Source organism: Lottia gigantea (genome assembly GCF_000327385.1).
Source record: "Lottia gigantea unplaced genomic scaffold LOTGIsca_79, whole genome shotgun sequence".
Classification (NCBI taxonomy): domain Eukaryota; kingdom Metazoa; phylum Mollusca; class Gastropoda; family Lottiidae; genus Lottia; species Lottia gigantea.
In genome coordinates, this window is record NW_008710630.1 from 963,061 (window position 1) to 987,086 (window position 24,026).

Consider the following 24,026-nt stretch of genomic DNA (forward strand, 5'->3'; position numbering starts at 1 on the left):
TGACAACAAATATTACATTTATCATATAAAAAATTATTTACAATAATTTGGACAAACAGAAAGAAAATAATAAATATATAAAATGAAAGTGAACAGTAGATGACGAGGAGGTTGATGCTAATTTACTGGCTCGAGTTTTTAAACTCACAATTCGACTGGTTCTTCCACCATCAGCTGACCTGAAATCAGAAAATAAGGAACTGTTTAACATAATCAAAAGGGTTGCGCAGGCCATAGTGTAGTTAAGGATTCGGTACTCAAGAAGGCTTATTTACTTGACAATATAACTTAAACTTTGGTTTTCCAACCATTCAAGGAGCTTCATAAGATGGCATGATAATAGTGACGGCGAATTTGGTGGTTTAGAACGATCTACAGTTTCTGCCATTGATCTAGGTACGGTATGGAAGCAGTATAAGGCCAAAATGAATTCTTACTTTGTTCTCAATAATACAATAACTGACGGCTGAATTTTCTGATCTGCTTGCACCTCACACCAAGTAGCTCCATCATCTATACTGTACTCTACCGTTAATCCAGGGTAGGCTACGTTAGTCTTTAATTTATTTCTCACTAGTCTGGAAATATTTAAATGATATTGAGATGAGACATTCGGCAATTCTCGGCAGTTTTCATACAGCCGAATCTGTTGCAGGACGCTAGCGGAACTTTCACAGTAGACCCTTTGAAGATGATATACAATAAACCACTACGTATTTAAAAAGTGCGTATTATATACCAAAATATACCGTATACGACTACGTATTAAAAAGTGCGCATTGTATACCGAAATATATAGTATTTCACTGCGTATTGTAAAAGTGTGCATTATATACCAAAATATACGATATACCACTGCGTATTCAAAAAGTGCGCATTATATACCAAAATATACAGTATATGACTGCCTATTTAAAAAAAAGGTGCGTATTATGCAACGATGCGTTTTATACATGTACACCCGTAAACACATTAGCTACTTACATGGCTCCGGGTGGAGGAACAGCATACTTCAAACCCTTTTCATCTAATCGCTTCAACTCTCGATATCCAAGAGTATTAGCAAAGCTAACCCAGTCGGCATCTCGTCGTTTATTCCTGCTTCTGTTATTCCGATCGCTCTCCCAGTCAGCCTCGTGCCATGCTCGTTCTGCCAATGCCAGGAACCTCGGATACAACATCTGATCCGCTAGATCCCGATTCCGGATTATTTCACTCCATAGATGTCCCTGAATACCTGGAAATTAAAGAAGACCCTGATTATGTATGATTATTGCATATTTCTCTGCGGCAACTGGTATGTATTGATCTGTCTTCAATAGAGTCTCCCCTCTGGTCCAGCTTCGCTTGGGATCAAAATACAAGAACCACAAAGATGCTGTGACGTCGATTCAAGTTGAATTCTAATGAAAACCTATTTTAAGACACGACCTTACCCACAATATTCTCTGGTTTTTCTAAGCGAGGGCAGAACTTTCCATCTTCACCACAAACATCTTTCCTGGAAAGTCGATCACCGGATCGAGCCACATCAGCGTTCATGTACAGATTCTGAGGCATGAAACCGAAAGTCTTCCGAGTGTCTGTATATCTTGGAGCCCAGTATAATCCTCTTTCTTCGGGGTCCGGCTCGTACGGGTGGTCGAAATACAAATGAGTTGCTTGAGCCATGACGACCTGAAAGAAGAGAGTGTTGTAATCAGTTGTTCAGCAAATTCGATTGAGTCACTCCTGGGCAAGACTGCTGATGTTTCTAGTTGCTTATTGGCGAGATACGCATTCATTTCATTATTTTAAAATGCAACAGTCCATTGGATATTGAGCCCAACTATTATAGCCATGGGAAGCCTATACCCAGTATTTAAGAGAATATCAGACTGGAGCTATGAGACTTGCCTACTGCACGACCTACATCATACAAGCCCCATGTCTTATTATGAAGAAGAGAGCTAATGTGAAGTTGTCTGATTTGTTCGTAGATGACAAGTTACCGTCCAATTCCAGCAGAAGCTGATATCACAGACTAGGTAGTTGTTGGTAGATGACAAGCAATGTCTTCTTCCAGCAGAAACCGATATCTCAGACCTTGAAACCTACCTTATAACCAGCATTGGCCAATGAATAAGCTCGTCCTGCTTGACCCCATTCCCAGATATTGTCCCAAGCGTATCCATAAACATTCTCATTCTGTAAGAGATTTCTGGAGTACGGGGTACTTCCGGATTCCATCACTCCATCCTCCCATGCAGCTAGATCTAGTCCTAAACTCGCTGTTAAATTTGACACTTGGCTCACGAACAGCTGTTTAATGTCCTTATGATCAAATGTGACACTTTGGTCTGTGAAGAGATTCTCACAGAACGACGAGTTCTCCCAAGCACCTTTCGCCACTTCGTCTCCTCCGAAATGGTAAATGTCTAAAGGCATGATCTCTCGGTGGAGCTCTATCAGCTCGGCTAAGACTTTGGCTATGAAAGTATAAGTGGATTGTAAACAAGGATTTATAGCATTGTCAGTGAACAGTTGGATGGATTTGTATATAGATGGATCGGCTGGATCTATTAAAGTGTACTTATCCACCTCGGATGGATTATTAGAGGACAGCATCTTTCGACGACGAGCTTCCATCGATTTGATAGCAGCGTGTCCATGTCCTGGCATATCTAATTCCGGAATAATTTCAATATGCAATGACTTGGCGTGTCTGAGAATATCTTGATAATCCTCTGTAGTGTAGAATCCCGATCCAGGCGAACTGGCGACTGGCCCTGAACCTAGAAATGGTAGAAGACACTTGGTTTCGTCTGGATCGTGGCATCTCTGTGATCCAATCTGTAACGAAAGAATAAAACGGTTAGAATCCATATATGGAGAAAGTGGTGCATACTTCCAGTTCTTTCGTCCACAGAAATTCGAATCTCAGGCTCTGTTATCCGCAGGTGCGCCTTCTATAGTGTGTATTTTACATAGACGCACAACCAGATAATCTGAGAGCACAGCACTCAAAATATTTATAGTAGTTCATCCAAACAGGAATCCAAATGCCTAGTCTGCGTGTTATACAAAGGTGCGTATTGTACTCAAGTGTTATTATATTACACAGACATGCAACGATAAATAAGTGACGAACTTTACCTGTGTCAATTCTTCTAAACCAGGAATTTCCAATCTCCATCCTTCATCATCAGTCAGGTGAAGATGTAGCTTATTTAATTTATACATTGCCATGGTGTCCAATAATCTTATCACGTGATCCTTGGGGTGGAAATTTCTAGCCACATCCAGCATCACTCCACGATAGGGATATCGAGGACCATCGAAGATTTTAGCTCGTGGCACCAACTTCCTGTCATCCATAAGATTCAGTAGGGATTGGACGGCGTAGAATGCACCAGGTTCGGCTCGAGCTCGAATCTCTATGGAACCTTTAAATGGGTCGATGTCCAATTCATATACTTCATCGTTGGACACCTCCTCGCCGTTTAAGCGGACTTTCACATCCGCTTGGTTGAACCAAATATAGTGACTGTAAGGCTTCTGATCTGTTACTTTAAATCCTAGCTTATCTGAAATAGATGTTACAAAGAGATTAGGATTGAGCAAGTTGTTGATGGGGTTGATCTAGGGCCTTCTAGCGGACATTGCAATTTGCTTATGGGTGGAAAGGTCCCAGGAAACGGCATTCGTATCTACCCATTGTCTCACGGTAATGTTATTGTCAGACGTAGCGAGAATGACAGCCTTACTACGATTGAGTAAAGGCTTTTTAATAAGATAAGAGCAAAAAGAGAAAACAAAATGAAACGTACTTGCTAAATATTGCGCCTCGTTGTAAAAAACAGGCGGCGACACAATCTGCCAGTCTCGAGTTTCAAGGTTTAAAGTCGCCGAAGTGTCAACGTTAATTTTCACGGGGGTCGGGATGATCAACTTGGTGGGTCTCCCTAAATCCTTCACATCCGAGTTCAAAACATATCGAGCCCGGGGGGTGAAGGGATCGTATCTGTCATGCCCCTCGGCTTTCTCAGTCTTATAATCGTATCGCTTCCATTTATTGGGTTGATCAAATTCTCCTACAAAACTCAAACTTTCACCCGTCGTCCCTTCCACGACTCGCTCTTCCAGACCCTTTGATGCTAAATACCAATTGGGATACGTGTCACTTTTTGCTACAGAGTAATTCTCAGAAACGTAGCGGATTCTTCGCTTCTCTCCTGGACGAATAGATCGAAATCCTGAAATAGGTTCCAATTTGAACATACATCCTTGTAGATGAGAAAGTTTGACTTTATATTTTTCTATGATGGCGCCATTTTCGCTGGGCAAAGAATCGGGTTCTGCTAAGTTCAACTGGCACCAGATCAGTTCCCACTCCGCGCCTGGAAGTGGTTCCTGTCCCCGATTTGTGAAAGTTATCTGTGCCTCGAACAGTCTTAGATTGTCTCTGAAATTATCCAGGACTTCGTATTTGATATCCATAAAATGTGCCATGTAATCCAATTTGTCTTGTGTCATTCCTGCAAGAAGAAAAAATAGCAATGAATGAATGCAATTGAAAGAATGAACGAATGAATGAAAAACAATACAGTTGGATGAAAAGATGAATGATTTATATAATTAATATGACGATGGATGAATGAACGAATGAATGAATGACTAAACGTCGCGATGAATAAATTAACGTCGCGATGAATGAATGAACGAATGAACAAATGAATGAATACTTGACCATGATCTAAGACATTTCCCACAACTAATAGATATATAATTCAGCCAGACTTGTTGGAGATTCTTAACCGATCAAATATCGAAATTGAATTAATTTTCATGTCATACATGGGACTTGAACTCAATACGACTTCCATTTATAAATGGAAACATCAAGTTTAAGTGATATGCTATTTTGAGAGTTCTGACTGTGACCTTTGACCTTGTTCCCGATCTTAATGTTTGTAAATTCAGCAATACGTGATTGTTAAAATGGCCAAATTTCCTTACACATGTACTATTTGGGGTCAGACCTGTTTACGTGACGATGTTATTTTGATGGGAGCGGTTCATTCTTCTGAAGGAATTCACCCCATGATAAAGGAATGGGGGGGGGGGGGGGGGGGGGGGGTATAGTGTGTCTGAACATGTAGAACCAAGCCAACGTAGCTTCATTTTTGTTCGGCCTCAGCCTACATGTAGAAAATATTCGTAGCATCTGACCAACTGACTGAACAAGAGATTAGTTAATTTGTTATTTACCTGTAAACTATGTGGCGTTTACACTGACCAGTCTGTAACATTTTTACCTACGTCAAGTCACTAGTCACTAGGGTTAGTCATTTCAACAATTCCTAATAACATTATCTGATCGGTTAGTTTAATGTGCCTTTTGCACTTTTCTGAACCACAGTCGCGGATATACACTGCTTAAGGGGAACTATAGATGAAATAGGAAAGAGGCGAATCGGATAGGGCGAGATGAGATAGGGGCGATATTGGGTAGGGCCAGCATAAGATGGTGCGAAATAGGAAAGGGCCGATATTGGAAGGTACGATATAGGAAGGGGTGATATACCAAGGGATAATATGGGAAGGGGTCATATGGGGGAAGGCACGATAGGGGAAGGGGTCGGGGTCATATGAGAAGGGGTGATATGGGCTAAAACCGACTCGATGGTACGTGCACATATTTGACGCCAATATATTTCTTACAAATACTTGCCATTTAAGATTAAGATCAGTTGTTTTAAACCTAATTAGTGGTCAGGATTACGGAGATAAAGCAAGATGGTACAATGACGTTGATCGTCCAAGTTTGACTCGAGATTACCCCCGGCTTTGTTTACTCGTTGCTATATTTCATATTTCAACAATGTCTCCTTTCTTAAAGGTGATTTTTATAACAGTGTATAAATAGAGGTCGTAGTAAGTGGGGTGTGTGGAGAGAGGGTGGGGTGAGTAGCAAAGCCCGTATTAATGCGTTTTGGACATATAAAAAAAACACACACTTAAAAGAAATTGTGCCTTTAACTTGTTCATTAACAAGAATTAAAGACAAGTAAGGACCCAATATATAACCTTGTCTTATCCGGACGATTGCCCCGAATCATTCAAAGTCGAAGAGTATAATACTTTCTCTCCATTTTACTGTGCAATTTCAAGGCATGACATTGGTTTCCAATTCTGAAGTCCATAGCTTACTACACCTATACGTTCGATTTACGAAAAAAACTTGGATGTTCTGATGACGAATTTGCCTACGAAACGCTTTGACAGAACTCATCTCTAACCTATTAGAAAAGCTAGCCAAATCAATGCAAAACTTAGAAGTCTTAAAACTCCAATAGCAAAAGCCGTCTTCATCTTTAATCGTAATTGCAAATATCGAGAGATGCAAGGCACGGATAGAAACAGTTTTCTGTCTTCATGTTTGTGTTTTGACTTAAAATAAAAACTGTCTTATTACATGAGGAAAAGTCAGTTAAAATGTTTAATTTACAACTCGAATCTACTTGCTATTTATTTACGATTTATCAATAAAAAAGATATTGCATTAGTTTGTTTGGTAGATATCTTAAGTAAAAAACAAAATTTTTCATTTGTATAACGATATGCACAAACGCTCTGCACAGGTTCAGCTTTACGGAAGCTTGTCGAGGATTGCTAGGGGTATGCATTAGAGGTCATTTTCGACGAATTATTATTGTGCCATATAATAAGTGATTGTCAAATTACAGTCAAACTTAATCACCCCCTCCCCCCAACTCCATCAATGCTATTTATTCAACTCCATTCAATGGAGACCTGTTGACGCGGCTAGTGGTCGCTTATTTTATTACCGCGGGTTCTTTCATATTTCAAGTTTGGCTGCAGCTGAAAAGTAGATATATGGAATTACTATTTTTGGCAGACAATGCCCTCCATACAATTTTTGTTGGTATATCTAATTATGTTGGTTTTATTCGTTAAATTAATTATTTTATTTCCTGGTTTTGACACAGGCTTGGAAATTCTCCGATAAACATAGTTTGATGTAGGTCTACAGGTGTGGTTTTGACAATTAAACAGTTTATTGCCTGGCAAAATATCTCTCGTTGCACACTGTAGGATCATTTCACTACCTATCATATCATCAAATTTCAGGCTTGTTATTTTTTAATGTCATCGATCAGAAATTGCAACAGGTAGGGACAAAATAAAGAACTTTGCTTTACCCCTAATGTAGAGGGTTTCATTGGTGTGAATTTTAAACAAGTAGGGTACTAACGGTCAACCTTGCTTTACCCAATATTACATACAGTTTTCATCAGTAGATAATATAAACAAGCAAGGTCCTAAAATACAGCCTTGCTTTATCCCTTGAATATCAATTTCAAAATTGGGAAAATTTTAACAACAGTATTTTACTTCATCTTATAATACATTCCAAGAACGAATTCCAAACGTATCGAGACGCTTTTTTTCAGTTTAAGAAACTTCCTCTCAGGCAACTGACTGGCGAAATATCGGTACTAGATATTATCGGATCGGAGACTACGAATCAGAGCAAAGGCATGGCATTAACATTTGATAAAAAAAAAATTCTGAAAGTTCTTACCTTGAATTTGTCCATTTCCTTGAGTGGAGTATAAATCTGGAATAACAACCAATATCATCAAATATATCAAACGATAATCAGCCATCCTTGTTACTTATAACTTTTCAAAATTAATCCAAATAAAAATCTTGTTACTTTTTGCTTCTCACTCGAAACGCACTTGGTGTTCTACATATTTTACGCTGAAAAATTTTCTTCAAAATATTTATTCGAATTTTTTTTTTATCCTTGAACTGTATTTTCCGATAGTTTTTGTGTACAAATCATGGAAAAATGTTTGGTTGGAATACAAAATTTGTTAACTTTTAAAACAATAGGATGCAGCGAGTGTCACGTGATTTTAAACTCCTCCTCTAAATGAACCCAGGTAAAAGTTGTTTAAATAAATCAGGTATACGTTAATAGCAAACTAACGATCAAATTGAAACCTCTCGCACTAACGTCAAGAGAAAGTGTGTTTTAGACTCGAATTTTTCTTTGAATAGTAAAATGAAACTAAAAGGGTCGTAATATCTGTTTATCAATTATCACAGACTGGCGCAACTGGTAAAAGGTCAGCAAAAAAGGACAGTCGGAAAGGAAAGATATATCAAATTTTTTATTTATGGTACCGTGAAGAGGACGGGATGTCTTGGCTTGTTGCTTTTCGTCAATGTTGTCGTTTGTCAAGGCAAAATAATTACACCGAAATATTGTCGCATCATTTAAAGAATCACCCGGATCTGATTTGCTAAGTGCTTTTATTGAAGAATTAAAATTGCGGATAACATCGTTAGAGAGAGTACTAAAACTATACTCTGGGAAGAAGTATAAAAACATGTCACATTCTACCACAGTGCAAAATTATTGACAACAATTTAGAACATTGTCATACTAATTCGTACAATTTCGAACATCGTCATACAAATTTGTACAATTAGGAACATCGTCATACAAATTCGCACAATTTCGAACATCGTCATACAAATTCGTACAAGTTCGAACATCGTCATACAAAAATTATACAGAGTTGCAATTGTGTAAATTGGTGTACAACAAACTGTGACACATCAATATAGTATATAGCATGCAATATGCAGAGCCAGTAGTTAACAGGTGTAAACGTTGTAAAAGGGTTCAAACGAGGGATTAACAAAATTCGTTGAGGAGTACACCAAGCTATTATAAACTGTACATGAGTTTCATGATTAAAACTTTAACAAATTCTTAACACAAGGCCATTGGTGGTTAACACAACATCAAATTACTTTTATAGAGATCAACCAATACGGAGGGCGAATACCAGAACCAGTTTAAAACATTAACCAACCAGCTTTGTTTAAAATGAAACTGGTTCAAATTTTAAACCAATCAAGGCGTGGTGAGAAATATCAACCAATTAGGATGGTAAAAACTGTAACTGGTTTGAAACAACCAATAAGGTTGATTGATTCATAGTTTGGTTTGATATCACAGCCAATCATATTGGTTAAATAACAATTGTTTAAAAAATTAACCAATCATGAAGATCGAAACCATAACTGGTTTTCAAATGTGAGCCAATGAGGACAGTCACACCATAACCAGTTTAAATTATTAACCAATCAGAATTGTCTAAAATACAACTGCTGTGAAAATCAACCAATCGGATTGTTACAAATCTCTTGTCCAATGAGTTTGCTCAAGTAAAATTTTGGAAAGTTTCCAAACTAGCTATCCTGATGAGGATAGTGTTTCCACAACATGAGTGGGCACCATGCGGCAAGCTGTAGCCAAAGAGAATAAACAAGGGGAATAACCCGCAAATTTGTAAAAGCATTAACTATAACATTAAAAGTAATAATACTATTTTTATTGAGAAAGAATAAACTAGAATAGATTCTATTATTTAATAATACTAACAAATATATCACCAATCACCTATAGTAACTTTATATTATAGAAAAACATTTCAATTAATTTATATTTTAAAAACTGAAGGCCGAATTTTGTGATGAAACATAACATGAAAGATATGTTCAAAGTGGAGAGTGTCCATGGTGGTGCTCGATTGGTTCTGAACAGGTGCAGTCTGTTCCAATTATGGCCTAGGTCTGCAGAAGCATAATGTCCCATTTTGAATTCTGCCTGCACCTATTATTTTTTTGGGACAAGTGGAAAGAGTTTCGAATTCTATTCCAACTTGCTTTACTGATTGTCCATGAATCCCAATCGTGCAGAACTAAACAATCAAGAGCCCTTAATAATTTCAATAATATGATCAAAAAATTAAATAGAGTTTTCTCCCCTTGATAGGGAAATAAAAAGACAACATATGAGAAACAAAAGTGAGAATTTTTAAATAAGTTCAAAATATACAAAAAGGAAATTTTGATCTTGAGTTTTTACAATGCATGATGAGCTGTTTTTCATTTCGGTTCATGTTTTCAAAAATTATCCAAATTATTTTTCGCTTTGATAAAAAAAATTGACCAATTAATAAAAATGTTGCTTGAATCAAAATCAACTTCATTTAACAAAAATTACGGAGAGTTCATCCAAAAAAATGAAAATTTAGACAAAAACAAAAGGTTATTTTCAATTATTAAAAAGATAAAATATTTAAAGCACAAAACTTCATACATTTTAAGATAAAATTTGGTTACAAATTATTCCAATATCATTTAACAATGAAAATATAACAATTAAAAATTTCTAAAATATTTTAATAAAATCCGAAACATTGTTAAAATTCAAATTGTTATCACTTAATTTTAATAAATTTCATTTTAAAAATACAGAAAATTAATAGTTTGAAACTTGCTGTCTCTTACCCTTGCCCCATGAAAAAGTTGAAGGAACATTTGGGGCCCATTTCAAAACATAAGTATGACCAGTTCACTATATTTTTGAGGTAGAATAAGAAGTAAATAGTGCTATATAAGTAAGACTTCTTACATCCATTACTACTTACACTACCCCATAAGTAAAATGGATTGGTCGTGTTTATGTTTAGAACCATACCCTATGTTTTTGCTCACCTTTAGATAATTGACAAATTATATGCCAACCTCAGTCAATAATAAATATCAAAGACACAGTAAGAGTCAGCAAGTTTCAAACTTTGAATGTGACATAAATCAATTATATCAGATAAAAATCTCATTTATACAATTTATCTATCCCATAATTTCTCTCATAATTTAATTCATATTTAAATTGGTTCAAGACAAACATTAAAAAAATATTTCTCCCCTTTTTTTCTGAAATATCTCGTCAATTTTTTTTTCGATCCTAAACCAATATCAAGATGAATTCAGTTTTGACTATATGCTAATATTCGTTACGTATTAATTATTTGGTACAATAGTGACGGGGATAGGTGAATTGCGTACCACAAATTCACTAACACTACCGAGAATTGCTCGTTTAAACGCCCCCAAACCTCGTGTACCCATGACCAAACTTTCAACTTTTTCAGTTTCCACAACTTTCAAAATGGCTTCTCCAACTTTTCCACTGCCTCGGACAATTTTTCCAGGTATCTGAAATAAAATGAAAGGAAATGTTAGGGAACAGGTGGACAGAGAGTTTGGCAGTACTATACACTGTACAATGAGGGAAATTTGGTCTTCCCATCAAATTCCAACTGCTAATATCAATTATAATGAAATGAAAAGTTTTACCTCCAATTACCCAATGAAAGTTTGACAGTGTCATGCAGTGTGATATCAGGAAAATATTTCAAAGACATCTGTTGTAAGAAGTCTACATCGCGATAGGACTCAATTAGACCTACTTACCCTAACTGGGAACTGATACCTCTTGGTGAGGGAAGGGGTCATTTTCACAATGTCAAGCTATTACGAACTTCATATATTGCAGTCAAGGTATAAGACGAAGTTTGTGATAGCTTGACATTACAAGGGGGTGGGAGAAGCACGAGCCTTTTAGTAGAAAACTTACACTTTTGCTCTTTAATTTATCTGTTAGCTGTCCGATTAAATTACTGACTTTATCTTCCTGTTCTTTTACCAGTTTACCTAGAGCATCTTGGTTAGGTACTAAAAATAGATATAAACAGATATTATAAGGGGAGACAATCATCAGAGTTAAGTTTAAGGACAAGTGTTGCTATTTTTCTTGTAGCTATTGTACAGCGATCCTTACAATACTGTATCCTTTGAATCACGCTACATGATTGCTCCATTTAACCAGCTACTACAGATGATACAAAATAAACAAAGTGATACATACCTACACCTACACTGAGGTTATATTCTGTAATGATAATACCAACAACAGAATCACCATTTCTATATAGATTGTTCAGGCACCCTGTAAGAGAAATATCAATATTGTTAGTTATGTGGAGTCTCAAATATCAATATTGTTAGCCACGTGGACTCTCAAATATAAATATTGTTAGCCATGTAGACTCTTAAATATAAATAATGTAAGCCATGTGGAGTCTCAAATATGAATATTGTTAGCCACGTGGACTCTCAAATATAAATATTGTTAGCCATGTAGACTCTTAAATATAAATAATGTAAGCCATGTAGAGTCTCAAATATGAATATTGTTAGCCACGTGGACTCTCAAATATGAATATTGTTAGCCATTTGGACCCTTCAACGCAAGCAACTACTCTACAATTATATTATCAAGTGATATCACATAACATTAAATAAAGTTCAGGATATATAACATTATATTTCATTTACTGATTAAACCTCCCCAGGTATGTATGAATGTGTCTTTGTCTGTATATAGGACAAAGACTGGCTGTCAATGTCCAGCAATGGTTTTAATTAACCACCTTCAATACATGTTATATTATATTCAAATCCTTTTAATAATCTTCACTATAAGACATATTGATCCTATGGGAATTCTTTATCCAAATTTAATGTTTTTATTTTCAGCTTTATAGTTCTGTTGGCAGTTGGCAGACAACATAGAATGCTGGAATTGCAAAAACCACAGATGTCTGAAAATTGGAATGGTGCAAATTGATGTTATCAGTGTCCCCAATACACATTAAAAAAAAAAAAACAGAAAACCTCTTTACAATCCCTTTAAATTCAGTATTAATTCTGCTTTTAGACTATGAAGATATTTTGAAATATTTCAAATAAATCAGTGAGCACTCAAATACAAAACTACTTTATGGTTCTAAGGGTGATGGTGACATGTGTATCAAAGCAAAATGATGCAATTAGGTTACTGTGACCAGTTCCATATAACTCTAATTAATTAATCAGTTAGCCATTAACAGCTGTGTAGCAAGTCAGTATCAGACTGGAAGAGTTTCTCTTGAATTCAAATCAGCCAACTAATCTGTAAGTTATTAACAACCGTGTATTCAATATTTAACAGTTGGGAAAATTTACTCTTCAGTCAACCTAATCTGTCAGTTATTAATGTTCATGAAACAGGCAATGAAAGACTAAGAAAAGCAAGACTAGAATAGTTGCTTTGGATGTCCAGACATTACAAATCAGAAAACACTTGAGCAAATTGGTCTGACATAAAATAACCTAATAATTATTTACAGGAATTGTACCTTGGGATTTGCACCATTCCAATTTTAATCAAATATCTGTGGTTCCTGCAATTCCACTGAAACTATGTTTTTGATGACGTCACTAATCGGAAAGGTGATAAAGCATATTTTGTGATAGTGAAGTCAAACACTTAGTTTTAGTGGAATTGCAAAAACCACAGACATCTGATCAAAAATTGGAATAGAATAAATTGATGCTACCGGTGTCTCTGATACATTTAGAATTTTTTGTTTTAGAAAACCTCTTTACGAACTGGTCATAAAAGACTAAGAAAAGATGCTACAATAGTAGCTTTGAATAACCAGACATTATGTATGAAAGGATTAATCAGAGTGAAATGGGTAACGAGAGTCTTAGAAAAGGAGAAGACTAAATGAAGCAAATAAACGTTGGGATAATCAATAACCTGCTTGTATCATGTCGATTCCACATTATTTATATATATACTTGATCAACCTACCCTCACATCAGTTTATATTGAACTTCAGTCATTATCTTTTCTCACACTGTAAATTGGTTTTCAAGGAGATGCTCTTCTTGACCCTTTTTAAACAGAAGTCAAGAGGTTCTTCAAGAGAGCAGCAGTAAAATTGACTACACACTTTTATATTTTGTATGTCAGTTTTTATTCAACTTATTGGTCTCAATCTTTTCCCAGACGGTTCTCAAATGAGTTGCCAAAATTACCCTCATTGTACACTGCATGGTGTTGCCAGTCTTCATTAGCCCATAAGGTGCAGAAAGTAGGAGGTACTCCATTCTTTTCATTTTATTTTCAAATGAGTTACCTTCCCTGACTAGTTTAATGTAGTGTATAAATCAACTGTCACAAGATTGTACAACTTGTCTCTGAAGAGGTTTAATCCAGCAAAACTGGCCTAGCCGTACACTAAAGATAAAAAAATTCTGTCGCTTTAAAAGCTAGAAATCATGAGAGATAGATCAACATGTAAAGAATATTGATAAAATCATCCTAGTGTCATGAAACTTGTTCAATACGTTATTAGGCTTGTCTGAAGGGAGAGTGTTTCATTAAAACATGACAATTAATTTGTTATTCCCACATCAGGGATGACAATATACTTGTCTCAACCAGTCATGTCTGACTATTGCTTTAGCTGTATTTCAAATAAAACATGTCCAATATGCTTACTTTTCTAGACACCTGATACCACTTTTCATTATGAAATACTTCTTCATTTATGACTCATATGAAAAGTCTACCATATGGCCAAAATTTTGTTTTGCTGTTCAAATCATTGGTTAATGAATTGGTTTATTCAATTGGTGGACAAAAGTCTATATATATCATAGCAATAATTGCTCCATAAAACCCAGTTTTATAAAGATTTGAATGCAACAATACCTCAAAACCATAGCTTTAGGACTAAGCAGGTGCTGACAGTGTTGAGCAGAGATTCAAACTCATAACACCAAAATTATGATCACTTATTGAATAATCCGGCTATTACTTGAAAAAGGCTTGTGTCCTAATACAAATTTCCCAGTTTAGAAAGTAATCAATTATATCAGAAATGAAAATAACTAGATGACTTTTACTTATGCAGACGACAATGGCAACAAATTGAGTTAATTAAACATGTCTGAGCTTTGTAAAATAAGGGAATATCCAAATAAAATGTTGCTATTTTAGAAAGCGATTGATTACATTGGAATGAAGCAGTAAATAATAGACAACCTACAGTCAAAGAAAATACATGACTTTAATAATGGCTTTCTGATTATAATCTATTATTAGTTTGTCTTACCGGTATTTTTTTCATTTAAAGAGATTGTTTTCTATATTTTTTATGTATGTGTATCGGAGACACTGATAGCATCAATTTGCACCATTCCACTTTTCAATCAGACGTCTATGGTTCCTGCAATTCCACTAGAACTAAGTGTTTGATGATGTCACTAATTGCTAAAATGCTTTATCACTAATTGGGACGTCATAAAATGCTTGGTTTTAGTGAAATTGCAGGAACCTCAGTTGTCAAGCTGAAAATTGGAATGGTGCAAATTATCACGAAAAATGCTTTATCAAATAAGGACGTCGCAATTAATGAAATCTTAAAACGCTTAATTGATGCTATGAGTGTCTCGGATACACATAAAAAATATAGAAAACCTCTTTACAATCCCTTTAAGATAAAGATAGACAGTTCAATTATACACTGCTGTGTATAATCAACTCACAGTAAGATAATTTCCTTGTCATTTGTGTAAGTGCTGTTACTCTATGACTAGGAATTTTAGGGTGTAACATTGCTGTTAAGTAATGTTATGAAAGCACAGACACAGGCATGGAATAGGGTTTGTCAATATATCATTTCATTTATATAGTGCTTTACAAAAGGGGCTCAACCATGTAACTCAACAAGTCAGGGGGGACCAAGATAAAAAAAGGTTTAGAAAATCTCTTTACAATCCCTTTAAGTTACGATTTAGTCTATAGATCCCAAGAATATAATAGTAGGCCTACACTGTTATTATGTCCTTGACTATGAATATGCATAAGCTAAGATATTATTAACAATACAATATAAACAAGACTGAAGATCAGTGTCAACAGGATGTGATAATATAACTATACTAGTCAAGTAGGATAGCTCGTATCTTCACTCTAACCCTTAGTTCATAACATATAATCTTATTCTCCAGATTTTAAGAAAACCAGTAATCTGATTGGATAATAAAACTAAATTTAAAATCAATTTTAGTGATTGACCAATCAGATGTCTGGAACACTAAAATCATTTTAAGTTAAGTTTTTAAGGCCCTTGTTTTCATCTTGACAAGCCAAAGATTATAAAAGATTAAAAAAATTATAAACCTGGGTCTTGTTATCAAAATGTCAGTTGTCTGTGTGAAATACGAAGTCAGTAAGATAGGATACTATAAATAGATGTAATTAGTTAATTGTTTAATTAAGATTATGATGTAATTAATGATAAATAGAGTTTAATTGATAATTGGGAGAACAATAATTGTCATTATCATTATTGTGCCATTTGGAAGCAAGGGGTGGTATTGTGGAGAGAGGTGTTGGGGGAGGGGGGAATGTTTAGAAATTTTAATCATCGAAATCATTAGAGCATGGACTGACCCATCATTAGGATCAAAATGGCAGATTCAGCTAAACTGATATCATTATCATCTCCTATATATTATCTCTTATATTATCACAAAGTCCTTTAATTCTGCCAAATTAATGAGCGGATTGACCCTTTCTGACCAGTCACATGACCTTTTAAGCTACAGCCCTAATTATTTTAGCTGAGGATTAAACTGTAAGAGAGACAATAAAACAATGAATATATCTATAATGCTTAAAGAATTACTAGTTTTTGTGTTGACTACAAAGAAATGAATATTTAAATAAGACAGTAGAGAAATAAACTAATGAAGCATGAAATTCAAATGGCAAGATATCAATGAATCTTTCTTTATTGTCTCATACAAATGACTAGACCCTTTACCATGCATAAGGACACACAAATAATGAATATTCAAAGAGCCTAGAGAAAATAGACTAGCTTTTTAATCGCAATATTGCGATATCGTTCAATATTGTCCCCATTGATTAGACTCTACCATATCAGTTCCTCTGAGACCTGCAAAGAAGGATACAAAAGCCATAGAAATGAATATTCATATAAAAGCCCAGAGAAAATGCTAGTATTTTGCACGATAAATTTGCAAAGTATCAATGACTCTGAATGATTGACATTTAACCATGCATAAGGACACACAAATAATGAATATTCATATATTGGCCAAGAGAGAATGAACTAGTTTTTTAATAGTTAATGATGCATGAAGTTCAAGTCGACTTTCACCTTTAAGTTGTGATGAATGTCAAATTATAAACAACTAGGTTTAACTGTTACAGGTATATAGTATTCCTCTTGTCTCTTGTCACTAGGACGTTTAGAGGTCACCTTATCATTTTACAATAGACAACTTTATTAACAGAGAGGGTGATTAGTAAGGGGTATATTAGTACGCGAAAGTCATAAATTTGTCAGTTTAATATGTACTTGTGGCAAGATATGCACCAATACTTCTTGGAGTCTTGAGCTGTTCTCCACCCCCTTTTCTTGTAGCCTTATCATTTTATATAAGAAACCATTATTAAGAAAGAGAGAGGGATTATTGAGGGTTATATTAGTACTCGAAATGATGCTTTCAGTCATATGATTCCGATGGGACGAAAAATTGATACCAATCGGATACCTGGTGTGCCAGAGACAATTGGAAAATGAAAAAGAGTAGGTTAATGCCATTGTCTTAGCATAATTTCCCTGCCACTGCAAAGCGATGCCTGTCTTCATTAGTCTACTGAGGTGAACAAAAGTAATACACTGTCCCAATTCCCCTTCTATATACCCCTGCCTCCACCTTTCAAAAACCATAGTATTTAGATAGTGACCCTTAGGGTTGCCCCCCCCCCCCCAAAAAAAAAACCCAACTTCTTCAGTATTTAAAATGAGAATATCAAAAGTATGCAATACTCATTGACCCTTAACACAATACATGATATACAGGTAATGAAAATAACTCAGAATACCTCAATATCATATATTACCTGTAGTTGACAGAGCCATAAATATTGTTTGTCAACGTTTACTTAGTACTGGGCATTTATCAAGTTTAACTTAGTGGTTATTGCTGAATTTTGACCAAAGAATTATCTTCTCAGTGTTCAAAACTTACACCCAACATCCCCCCTCCAAATTTTTAAAAAATTTCCTTGACAGAGTCATAAATTTTGTTAACTTATTAGTGGGAATTTATCAAGTTTAACTGGGATATTGTGGCTATTGACCGAGGGTTACTTGTCCTAAACTACTGTCCTTACCCCTATAAAACAGGGGCTACCCTTTGACCCACTAGAAACTATCAAGAGGCTTATATCACCCTTGTTTATTTACTTTGGGGTTATTTATCAAGATTAACTGGGTTATGCTGGATTTTAACCCAAGGATATCTAATCACTGTTCAAAACTAACGTCCATGCCCCTAAAAGAAATGGGGGTACCCTTTGCCCCTCTAGAAATTATCAACAAGTTTTTCTATTACCTTGTTTACATAGTAACTGACATAATATTAAGTTAAACTGGGTTATTGCTGAATTTTATCCCAGCTGTTCAAAACTAGCGCCCCTTCCCCTAAAATTCTCTATGTTTTGGGCTACCATGTGTCCCACTTTAAAGAAAATTATCAACAGTATCCTTGTGTACATTAGTAGTGGGCATTTCTCAATTGTCGAGACCCCAATATCCTAGATCACACTCTTACACATTGTGACCTAAAAATCCAACATCTGCATCTCCCAAGTGCTGAGATCCTTACATCCTAACTATCCCTCTCCTTTACATTGTGACCCACATATTCTACAAGTCTCGGCCCCCAATATTACGAGTTTGTGACCCACTATTCTACTTCCCCCCAATCAGCACCCAAATATTAAGAGAGGATTTGAAACTTGATACCCATGACGGTCATGGATTAGGCAACAATCAAACTGTACCTCAATATACCTTAAGATGTTCATGAGAACATAATGTCATAAAAGCACTGGCCAAGATCACAAAATAAGGATTTTTGATTTAGTGTAAGATCTTCAGATATCTTATCAAGATTGACACTATCAACCCAGCCTAAAACCCCTACAAATCTGTTCATACTTCGTATCCCACTAATAGGTTGCCCTTGTTCATGTAAGCTTATGTCCATGCAATAAATTCAAGTTTTAGGCTATTATTTTTTTAAAGATACTGGTATTTTAAAATGTATCAGGAAAACTGACAAATACTCAACCCTTCAATTTAAATGTATTCAAGAAAATTTAAATGTTTAGGGAGTCACACAAATATTTGGGGTAGTGCATCTTTAAATGGTTCCAACAAAAGAGTGCCATTGTCATCAAGAAAAAAGAAAAGAATTTAGTTGGCTCAAGTCCAAATAAAATTCAATATAAAAAATAGGTCACAACATAACAACGTAATAGAGAGAATTATTTGAGAATTAATGAAGACCTCAGAGACACCTCTGGCTTTAAAAGCGATTGGTTCATTATTGCTGAAGGAATCGTTTTTATCCGTTTCAGAATATTTTTACTCGGTAACGGATTTCTAAGTCCTTCCTACGGCAAAAAAGATTAGTTCGAGAATCTTCCGCTTGAAAATTTATAAATAAAATTTAACTTACAATCGAAGGCTTTTAAACTCTGTTCGCTTCCATCTACAGACACACCTAAAACTCTTCCTGAAGCCATTTTATCTGTTTAAAATTCGTGTGAAATATGAAGTTTCGTCGAAGTTCTCTCGTAAGTGACGCTTGTCTATTTCTAGTTATAAGAATAGTTGACCTTAATGGTGGCGCTGTGGAGGTCACAGTTTAAAGCGGCACATCGGGGATTTATTTTTTACTTTTAATTAGAACCAAACCAATATTTCATCCAATCAACATTGGCTAAATTTATTATTCAGTGCCTCACTTAATTGTTAAGAATTTCATAATCATGTGACATTTTGACTGACAGCTCGCATTAGGTTTTAAGTTAGTTTTTGGGGTGGGATAAATAGCAAAGAACTTGGGTTTTGGTTTTATTATATTGTAGACAAATTGAATGTTACAATTTCATTGTGAAAAGGATACTATAGCTGAAATTGAGCTTGAGTCAAATGGACCATAAGCTAGTTGTAGATGACAAGTTAATGTCCACTTCCAGTTAACTGATATTAGCAGACAGGTAGTTGTTGGTAGATGACAAGTTAACAACCTCTTCCAGGGAACTGATTTCGAAGACTAGATAGTTGTTAGCAATGTTTTGATACAAAAAATAACCTGCATGAAAAAAGCAGGGCTTTAAGAAAGAATTCAGCCAATCAAAGTTCAGTATAGATTTATTAACTATTTAGAAGACTTCACATTAAACATAAACTCAACAATGATTGGATAATATGGACCAATGGCAGTGAACCTCCATCATCAGAATGTAACAAAAGTATAAATAAGTAAATACAAATGTATCAAATAATAACAAAATTCATTTTCTCAAAAGTGTTTCAGAAAAAATTTGCTCCATGATGATATTCATTAAAAAAGGTACCAAAGGTCATTATATACAGCCAGAATGACCTACAGCATCAATTATATCCTTGGTTCCTGACTGAAGTAATAATACCCCTGAGGAGGGTTTCTAGCTCAACCTTTGGAGAAAGTCTTGGCAATTTTATCAAATCTCTGTCAACTTCGTCAATAAGTTATCCACTGTAAAAGCTTTTTGTGATTCCCTTTGCTTGCAGCATCAATCATATCTTTGGTTTCAGCCTAGCGTAATATTACCCCAGAGGCAGATGCTAGAGAAACCTTTGGTGGTATATCAGAATTCTTGATTTTTTTTTATCCACTTTAAAGCCTTTTTAAGGCTATTGATTTATTTGCAGCATATTTTATGTGTCCGAGAAGTTTAAAAGGTAGAGGACTCAGGAATTAAGCAAATCAAAAACAAAAGAGGAACTTCATACAAGCACAAGTCAATCAAACAACATTAAAATAATAATCAAAATTTTAGCCAGATTGCAAGCAACATAAATACAAATTCTTTAGTTATAAATATTTCTATTTTTCACAACCTAGAGCAGTTCTTTGGTTGAACTGGGACATAAATACCATCACAGATTGGCACCAGGCACCTTATTCTCGAAAATTGGATCACAGAAGTCAATTTTAGTGATTGACAAATAAGATGTCTGAAACACTAAAATCATCTTAAGTTTAAGAATAAGGCCCAAGGTGTTTCAGAAAAGCACCATACACTGGCTTAGTTGTATCATTTGGCTGACTTTCAATAGCATTGGCCATGGCATTAGAAATCTTTTCTCGTTTTAAGGGGGGAGGGGGATTTCAATAAAGAGAAAACATAACGTTAAAGGGACAGATTCACCATTTTTTTTACCAATTGTACCTTAGTCTCAGAAATGGGAATTTTACATATTTTCAAGACCCAAACCAACCCCTGAAAATGGCGAATCTGTCCCTTTAATACAGAAAGCCATAGCTAATTACAAAAAATAATGCAAAAAGAAAAGTTGGTTGTCAGCAGTTTATAGAACATCATCACCTTTCAGACTTCAGAAGATGAATAAATGAATAAATAAATAACTGAATGAATAAATAAATGAATCTTTCAGGTATAGGATAACAGATTTATATCATAGCAACCATCCACCTAAAATAACAATTCATAACAAAATTAATATTTGAAAAAATAACAAAATACTATTGAATCTGACGGATATCAAAGTATTTTTGACTGCAGCCAATCATGACCAATCAGCAAACATCATTAAGTTTTCATTATCAGTACTTGGTGCACTTATTTCACTGTTGGCTCAGAACTAAGTTGAGGCCCATAAGAATGACCACAAGAGCCAAAAAGAGTTAACTACCCTTTGTTGACAATAATAAGTTACCTCATATCTGCCAAGTGGAACTGTAGACTGATTGTCAGATACCTCTTCAGCCATTGACCATAACGCCTGTAGATTGGCTGATAGCATATCTAAATCTGGTAATCCCTGTAAATATAGATAGATATACTATATTAACTATCTGAAAGACACATGTATGAACAGTTGGCAAACTAGAATAGCTATGTGGACGCTCTGAAATGCAGAGTTGAGAAACAAAACATCTACTACATTTTAGGCTCTTAAAGCTGAAACACGTACTGAGTCAACATGTGTACAGTATAATGACATCCAGCTTGATTAAGAAGATAATTTACCTGTAATTTCTGTTTATCTTTTGCTTTTTCTTCCGTCTGCTCTTCAGTTAACCAATATGGTAAACCTGTACTTTTAGAAACCTGAAAAATAAGTCCAGAAAACAGTGATATTAGAATAAAAGAATTTTAGGGAAGACAAAAGATCAAATCTGACTATTAACAATATCAAAACTAGCATTCCCCTTTCTTACATTCCACAGTCCCTAAAACTTGCATCCCTCACAAGGGGCAAACAATAGGAAAAATGTAAAGGTACTTATTTCAACTAAGCTGGGATTGAACCCTGTTAAACCTCGCTATACCATTGTTGCTCCCTAAAGACTAACCTGTGGAGACCGGTAAAACCTGATGTCTTCCAGTTTAAAGTCTTTCCATACTGGAGATGGTTGATGTAAAATAAACCGTAGAGTTGAGAGATTCACTATATCAAAATTAAACTGAAAAAAATCAAAAATCTTGATGCAGATTTGGTACGTAAAATCTGTGAGGACTAATTTAGAAAAAAAATCTACATCTAATTAGCCTCTATTTTTTAAATTTTTGTCCATATTGGAATTTAGTTACCTCAAATTTCTTTTAGTAGCTGCTAATGCTTGTTCCATACTTAGAAAACATACAACCATTCTAGTGTTCCAGGCATCTGATATATCAAGCACAAAATTGTATTCACCAATTAAGGTTTTGTCCAAAATATGGCCACCTGTACCATAAGATGTTGCGTAAAAAAAATTGATAAAATAAACAATGCAATCATAAAAATACTAACATGTTTTCTGTTGAGTGTAAAATAATCATGAGAACCATCTTCAGTGTGTGCGTTGGGCATCAATTGCATTTTCCTGACACATGTTCTCCATTTCAGAGTACCTGTAAAATATAAGGTGAAAGGTCGAGTGATATGTAACAAGTTATAATAACAATATTTGTTATACAGTGTTATCAACATCGAACAAATGGTGGCCGTTGGTTCTATTCTAGGTCGTTGTGAGGTGAAGTGTAGTGACTTTGGATGTTTTATCTTTCTTTATTATTCCAATTGGTACTGATAATCCCGTAAAGATGACTGCCAAGAGGTTTGGCCAAGGATCAATTACACAGTGTCAAAGTCTTTTAAAACTATGGCAAATGGGTTTAAAAATTGTCAAAAATCCTATCTTACCTGTCTGTCCATTCAAATCAGCTGATCGAAACTTGGCTCTGATTGTTAACTGGGCAACATAAAAATTCTGAAAACATATCTCTCCAATCTGAAATATCAAAATTTAGTGTGTTATTTTATGATGTTTTTAAGCTGATTACAGATATAATTAAGCTTACATTTAACATTAAAAACAATTCTATTTTTCTTTTTTAGATTCTGAACAGAATTTTGTAAAATCCTCATAAAACAATACATTCATTCTTTTTGATCAGGCTGCCCTTACATGTAATAGTCATTCAACCATAAGAAGCCATATAGGGACCAATTGCTTTCAGACTGACCTCTGTTAATAATAACCAGAGACCATATAAGCTTACATAGACTACTTGCATGCTTTTCTTACCTCTCTAGTGAAAGAATCATCCTTTGTTAGCAAATAAATAAAATAAATAGGATATAGAGATGAGTGCATATACAGATATGTAAAGATTAAAGTCATATATTTGAGCTTGTTTGATAGAACATGTCAATATCATGGCTATATTTTAATATCAATTTTTCATGCTATATTAATTTTCTACCTAATAGTAATATCAAAATGCTATCATTGTTAGTAAGAGTAACTTAAAGTAAAATGCAGACGACAAGCAACTGAATAAAGGAGTAATTTATGTTTGTACCTCTGGGTTTATGATATTTGGAAATGTCACATCAAACATTTTACAACCGGAGAAAAAATCATGCTTATGATCCCCGACCAACAGAGACACTGTTGGTTTGATGCTGCATAAAATTGACTTCTCTTGCATCGATGCCATTCTTGATGGCAAGATGCAGTTCAGGCGAATAACACAATCTTAGGAGCGAAATCTACCAAAATTGTTCAGTGTCATTGATTTTTCATTTTTGTTTACATAGTTTCAGTTACTTCCCTTTATTTCCAATTCTCGTCTGAAATTATCGAAA

The 24,026-nt window shown here is 35.0% G+C and overlaps 3 protein-coding genes across 3 annotated transcripts; all 3 read right to left on the reverse strand.

The window, feature by feature from the left end:
* Positions 1 to 37: 37 nt before the first annotated feature.
* On the reverse strand, positions 38 to 4,515 carry LOTGIDRAFT_168843 (hypothetical protein; the record flags this gene model as incomplete). Its single annotated transcript, XM_009066748.1, has 7 exons — positions 38 to 179; positions 438 to 578; positions 985 to 1,237; positions 1,437 to 1,677; positions 2,098 to 2,832; positions 3,136 to 3,566; positions 3,810 to 4,515. 7 exons carry the CDS (start codon positions 4,513 to 4,515, stop codon positions 38 to 40), a joined length of 2,649 nt encoding a protein of 882 aa, XP_009064996.1.
* A 3,797-nt stretch (positions 4,516 to 8,312) lies between these two features.
* Positions 8,313 to 19,488, reverse strand: LOTGIDRAFT_204747 (hypothetical protein). The gene is made up of 4 exons (XM_009066749.1): positions 19,336 to 19,488; positions 11,804 to 11,884; positions 11,513 to 11,610; positions 8,313 to 11,091 (listed from the first exon to the last, which is right to left on the reverse strand). The coding sequence occupies exons 1-4, from the start codon at positions 19,400 to 19,402 to the stop codon at positions 10,897 to 10,899; spliced, it is 441 nt and encodes a 146-aa protein (XP_009064997.1). The 5' UTR covers positions 19,403 to 19,488; the 3' UTR covers positions 8,313 to 10,896.
* Positions 19,489 to 21,319: 1,831 nt separating this feature from the next.
* On the reverse strand, positions 21,320 to 23,962 carry LOTGIDRAFT_236344 (hypothetical protein; the record flags this gene model as incomplete). The annotated part of the gene is made up of 7 exons (XM_009066750.1): positions 23,741 to 23,962; positions 23,079 to 23,166; positions 22,686 to 22,786; positions 22,246 to 22,356; positions 21,920 to 22,000; positions 21,606 to 21,710; positions 21,320 to 21,361 (listed from the first exon to the last, which is right to left on the reverse strand). Exons 1-7 carry the CDS (start codon positions 23,876 to 23,878, stop codon positions 21,320 to 21,322), a joined length of 666 nt encoding a protein of 221 aa, XP_009064998.1. The 5' UTR covers positions 23,879 to 23,962.
* Between the last annotated feature and the right edge of the window lie 64 nt (positions 23,963 to 24,026).

Bases quoted from the DNA above. Each gene is read 5' to 3' on its own strand.
- LOTGIDRAFT_204747 (XM_009066749.1), bottom strand. From the start codon at position 19,402: ATGGCTTCAGGAAGAGTTTTAGGTGTGTCTGTAGATGGAAGCGAACAG. The intron at 11,611-11,803 runs GTATGTATCACT...ATCTATTTTTAG, and splicing joins TAACCTCAGTGTAGGTGTAG to TACCTAACCAAGATGCTCTA. The intron at 11,092-11,512 runs GTAAGTTTTCTA...ATTTTATTTCAG, and splicing joins ATAAATTAAAGAGCAAAAGT to ATACCTGGAAAAATTGTCCG.